Source organism: Oratosquilla oratoria, chromosome 16, assembly GCF_046742065.1.
Source record: "Oratosquilla oratoria isolate Oo_2021 chromosome 16, ASM4674206v1, whole genome shotgun sequence".
NCBI lineage: Eukaryota > Metazoa > Arthropoda > Malacostraca > Stomatopoda > Squillidae > Oratosquilla > Oratosquilla oratoria.
In genome coordinates this window covers 11326047-11332182 of record NC_134792.1, presented here as the reverse complement: position 1 = coordinate 11332182, position 6136 = coordinate 11326047, and the positions used below count along the sequence as shown (strand labels likewise).

The 6136-nt window shown below is 48.7% G+C and overlaps 1 protein-coding gene across 1 annotated transcript; it reads left to right on the top strand.

Annotated features, from left to right (window-relative positions):
* Window positions 1-2975: 2975 nt before the first annotated feature.
* On the top strand, window positions 2976-5785 carry LOC143033730 (uncharacterized). The gene is made up of 2 exons (XM_076199213.1): window positions 2976-4057; window positions 4301-5785. Exon 2 carries the CDS (start codon window positions 4696-4698, stop codon window positions 5464-5466), a length of 771 nt encoding a protein of 256 aa, XP_076055328.1. The 5' UTR covers window positions 2976-4057; window positions 4301-4695; the 3' UTR covers window positions 5467-5785.
* The last annotated feature ends 351 nt before the right edge of the window (window positions 5786-6136 follow it).

Here is a 6136-nt window from a genome sequence, read left to right as displayed (position 1 = left end):
CATTAGTATACTCTAATTATGTCATTATTCTAAACTTGTGATTCTTAGTCTATTCTGAGCTAGTTATTATTGGTACATACTAAATTTTTCATTAATAATACCTTCTAAATTTGTTATTATTGGTGTATTCTAAACTTGTCATTACAAGTATATTGTAAACCTGACATTATTAGCATATTCTAAATGTGTCATTATTGGTATATACAACACTTGTCATTATTAGTACCCATTAAAGCTTATTCTAAACCCTCATTTCTAGTACACATTAGTTATCACTGCCAATACTTTCTTAAGTTGTCATTGTTCGTAAATTCGAATATCTTCTTCGGTGTTGTAAATTTTATTAGTATACATTGAAGTTATCATTACTAGGACCTTGTATATTCTAAACTTGGTAATATAATATATTCCGAGTTTATAATTATCCTAAACATGTCATTATTAGTATATTCTAAACATGTCATTGTCCTATTCAAAACTAATTATTTATAACTAATTATTAGTACGTATTATAATTATCTTTAATAGCTACTTCTACTATGCTATTATTAGTATTTTCTAAACCTTCCATTACTAATATATTTCAAACGTGTTATTATTACTACACGTTAACGTTATCATTAATGTAACCTTCTAAACATGTCATTATTAATGTAACCTTCTAAACATGTCATTATTAATGTAACCTTCTAAACATGTCATTATTGAAATATTGTAAACCTGTGCCTTTAAAATTGTCATTATAATTTTGTCAATTTTCGGATATTCAACTTTCATTATTAGTATATTCTAAACTTATTATTATTAGTAGTATATTCAAATATACTAAACATATTCTGAAATTGGTAATAATAATATATCCCGAGATTATCATTATTCTAAACTTGTCATTATTAGTATATATTAAAATTTTGAGTATTAGTACATATGAGAGTTATCATTAGTAGTGTCTTCTAAACGTCATTGTTAGTATATTCAAAACTAATTATTATATAGTTTTATAGTATTATAGTTATAGTTGTAGTATTATAGTTATCATTAATAGCAACATCTACTATGCTATTATTAGTATTTTCTAAACCTTGCATTATTAATATATTTCAAACGTGTCATTATTACTACACATTAACGTAACCTTCTAAACATATAATTATTAAAATAATATAAACCTGTGATTATTAGTACACATTAGTTATTTTGAATCTGTGATTATTAGTAAATATTAAAGTTATCATTCGTTTTATCTTCCATACATGCCATTATTAGTATATTCTAATTTTGTCATTATTAGGACTCATTAGAGATGATACACTAAAAATAGCATTTTTGTAATATACAAATAAAGATAAGTTCAGAAGGTACCTTAATGACTACTTTTAGAAGGTACTATTAATGATAACTTTAATGTGTAAATATAAACAAAGGACTATATACTAATAAGGGTAAGTTTAGAAGGTATTATAATTGATAACGTTAACTTGTACTAATAACGACAAGTTTAGAATATACTATTATCGGCTGAGAAGAAACCTGCACAGCGAAGCTATAGCGGTAATCCCCTACCACACTCCTGGCCAAATGGCCACTTCCGGAAGGGAGTGTGTGGTTGGACATTCCGCATAAATCATCGGAAATTTAAAATTCCCGGCTCTGTGCAGGTGGCGCAAGCGTCTACAACCCCACCTCCCCCTCCCTATCCCCTCCCTTCTTACTCGGCTGCACGGATTGAGCCGTCACTTAGCATCGTGGAACCAGACGAGTCGGTCACTCAACAACCCACCTTCTTCTCATGCAGGTAAGTCTGGTTCCTGCTCGTGCTCGTGTTCTCGTGGGAGCCCTACCTGTTCTCCTGCAGTTTTTCCCCTTCGGTGTTGTGTCCAGACACCTTTGGGACACCCCGTCTATGAATACCATTATTCTATTTTCAGACCAAACGCTTGTGTGTGGAATCCGGCTGCACAGCCAGGATCTCGTCAGACGGCCACCACGACCTCTGCTCCCGCCATACCCCTTGTTTCTCACAAGCTGGCGTTGTGTGCAAAGCGCGGGTTGAGGAGATTCGTGCTGCTCCTCCCAAAACCCGTTCCAAGCTAGCTGCCCTCGAACTCCTTCGGGAGGCATGGCGCAGAGCTCGGAAATTGAAATCCGCTGACGACCCCCCCCCCCTAGTGTGGGCGGATCCGGCTTTAGGCGTGGAATTGGGCCTCGTTCGCCCTCGCCATCCGTCTCCCTATGTCTCCGAGACTTCCGTTGGTGCACAACCTGGGCCTCTCGGAGTACAAGGGGACGAGTCTGATGTTGCGGAGTATCGTGTCCCCGAGCGTCCTCAGGCCTCTCGGCAGCCCCATACATCCGACCATCAAGGGTCCTTAAAACCCTTACGGCTTGCTTTGTCAAGCACCCCCACGACCTCTGCTCCCGCCATACCCCTTGTTTCTCACAAGCTGGCGTTGTGTGCAAAGCGCGGGTTGAGGAGATTCGTGCTGCTCCTCCCAAAACCCGTTCCAAGCTAGCTGCCCTCGAACTCCTTCGGGAGGCATGGCGCAGAGCTCGGAAATTGAAATCCGCTGACGACCCCCCCCCCTAGTGTGGGCGGATCCGGCGTTAGGCGTGGAATTGGGCCTCGTTCGCCCTCGCCATCCGTCTCCCTATGTCTCCGAGACTTCCGTTGGTGCACAACCTGGGCCTCTCGGAGTACAAGGGGACGAGTCTGATGTTGCGCAGTATGGTGTCCCCGAGCGTCCTCAGGCCTCTCGGCAGCCCCATACATCCGACCATCAAGGGTCCTTAAAACCCTTACGGCTTGCTTTGTCAAGCACCCCCACGAACTCGTCTTCCTCCCTAGTTCACTCGCGTGAACCCGGCAGGAAATCTCGCTCGAAAAAGAGGTCTGCCTCACCGAGGTCCAGGACGCTCAGCTTGTCCCCACCCTCCACAGCCTCTCCCCCCAACTCACCCTCCCTTCCTCGCTCTCTTTTTCCTCGCCGTAAATCCCACAAGGGCAGGGAGCCGGAGGACGAAACGAGGGGAGAGGGAACTCTGGCTGCCCAAGTGGCTGCCCTCCTTCCGTCCCTGATAGGCCCCGTCCTTGAATCGGCCCTATCACATTATCCGGCCTTTCAGGCCGCGCAAATCATAACGCACCCCTCTCCAGAGCAACCTCCTATTGAACCTACGGCTCTAGCCCCCCCTCCCACTCTCCCTCCTGGTCCTTCCCTCCGCCCCTCCGTGCCGGCGACAGGTATAGGACTAGAAGGCCCCTCTCAGGAGGAACCCCCCAATCAGACGTCCGTCGGGTTGGACGGGGTGGAGGACCACTACAGTTCTTCTTTACCTTATCCTCCTACCATGACGGACTCTTTTGAGTTCCGCCCCTTCTCATGGTGTGACCTTCCCCGGTCCTGGGAGTACTCGTTTGGAGAAGGCCACAAGCTAGTGGCCTGGTCTCCCGACTACTCGCTACCGGAGGGCTGGAGGAGGAGAGATGACGTTATCCTAAAGTGGGCCAACGACGAGGAGGGGGCTAAGGTTCTATATAAGATTGACCCCTCTCCGCCCCGGCCTCCACGCCCTCCAGGATTTCCACCTCTAACACTCTGGACGCATTAGGTGCTCTCCTGGAGAACCCTCGTTTAAACCCTGATGGGCATATGTTTGTCGACAGGTCGGGGGACTCGCCGGCGGTAGCACTCTCCCCAAACGCCTGGTTCCCGCAGGAGAAAGGGGAGAAGGCCTTAGACATCCCTGCTCTCTTCGAGCGGGCCCAAGACCAACCCAAGACGGTTCCTCCTCGACGGCATATCCCTTCATCATTCCCCGTCGTCCTGCCACCACCCTTCGCGCCGGAGGGCCTGCGCGATTGCTTATGGCACTCGGGCAGGGACCCCGCCCTCCCCCATCAACTTAGTGAACCGGAGGCTAAGTTGCTGACGACGGAGGCCTCGACCAGATAAGACCTTGCCTCTACCATCTCGACCGTCACGGCAATCGCGATGATGAGGAACTGGCTGACGACGCTCGCCACGAGCTTTGAGGACTTCCCGCGGGAAGAATTGAGGTGAGTGGGATATTTCAATCTATACAGAGGGTCCAGACCTGTCCTGGCGAGAGACGCTCAGGTAGCGTCTTCACCCAGGACGGAGCCTCTTGACTAGCGCCCGAGGACGAGGTCGTTCGGAAACGACCTCGGCCTCGCATATGTTATACGTTCTACAATTGAGCGATGTGACTTTATTACAACCTCCGGGGATCGGGATCCTTCTCGCCCTACTAATTTGATTCGCGTGTTTTCTGTATGCAGACACACCCTGGCGGCACTCTCTACCGTGGCAGAGGGTACAGCCAACATGGCGTCATCAGCCCTACCCCCAGCAGCGAGGGCCTTCACCGCGGCTCGTTTGGCAGCTCGTCAGTCTGCAACGCGGTCGGCCCCGGAGATAGCTCGCCGGGGCGTGGTGAGAGCAGCTCCCCTTTCCCGTGGTCTGTTCGACCAGGAAGCGACAGACCGCGTCTTCGCTACGGTCCCGACCGTCATCCAGATCCAACAACCCTCCCAACCTTCGGAGACACGCGATAGTGACCATCTCCGCTAGCACAGTTCTGGACTTCCTGTCTTGGCTAGCTGACACCACCAACAGGGCACCGGCGACGATCTCGGCTCACTCCGCAGCCCTCGCTGATCCACTCTGCTTCGGCATGAACATCAGAGTGCCACAAAGGGAGCGAAACCTTCTAATGAAGGGGATCCGCGCCTCGAGAGAGCCGAGACGTCAGCCGGTCCTAGCCTGGTCCTTGCATCGTGTTCTGCAGTACCTGACGTTCGAAGGGACCATCATGGAGGGGGAACACTTCCTTCAACGTGCCGTCTTTCTGCTCGCCCTGGCTACGGGTTACAGGGCGTCACAGCTGGCGGCGATCACCCGCCACCAGTCCTTCTCCAACCTGGAGGAGGACTGCTCTGCCCTAACTCTCGCTCCATCACCTACATTCCTAGCCAAGAATGAGCAGGCGGACATGATTGGCCCTATCAGAATACCATCCTTCCTGGAGGAAGGAAACCCACACCCGCTGTGCCCGGTCCGTGCGTTTAAAGACTACGTGGAACGCACGGAAGGGGTGTCCGAGGATCATCTCTTCTACAATGCGAAATCTCGGAACCCCCTAACCCCGAGGTCCCTGGCGTGTCTACTTTGCCGCATTATAGAGAAGGCCGACCCGGGCCATGCCCCCCACGCCCACAACATCAGAGGCCTCGCGGCATCGCTGGCATTTCTCCGCACCCACTCTGTGGAACGGGTGCAGGACCTCGGGGGCTGGGCATCAGCAACTTCCTTCAAGACACGGTATCTCTACCACTCGATCACCCCTGTCCCATGTGTCGCCATGGGAACGGCTCCACCCCTCTCTTCGCAAAAGAAGGGGGGCAAAGGGCGACCGAGGGGTAGGGGAAGGCCCAGGAACCGCTGAGCAAGATACAATATTCTACATAGAATTTATGCACTATGTAAATTGTACAATATTATTTTTATAAAAAATAAACAAATGAATATATATATATATTGATATTGATATCGATATAAGTACTTGATGCTTTTTGTCTCCCCTCTACTGAATGATAAGATGAATAGTCTCCCATACGAGACACACGTAATAACGGCTTGAGCCCTGTCCTCGACTACAATTTGGGCTTCACCTTCTCCTCCCACCTATCCTCGTCTCATGCTTAGCTTCGCTGTGCAGGTTTCTTCTCAGCCGATAATACTTCTTTGTCGCGGCTAGTGCCGCTTAAATTGTTTTTTATCGGCTTAAGAAACCTGCACAGATTTAGGGTCCCTCCCTCCTCCCACAGGCGAAGCCTTCATTTCTCATTGAAGTGACGGCTCAATCCGTGCAGCCGAGTAAGAAGGGAGGGGATAGGGAGGGGGAGGTGGGGTTGTAGACGCTTGCGCCACCTGCACAGAGCCGGGAATTTTAAATTTCCGATGATTTATGCGGAATGTCCAACCACACACTCCCTTCCGGAAGTGGCCATTTGGCCAGGAGTGTGGTAGGGGATTACCGCTATAGCTTCGCTGTGCAGGTTTCTTAAGCCGATAAAAACAATTTAAGCGGCACTAGCCGCGACAAAGAAGTAATA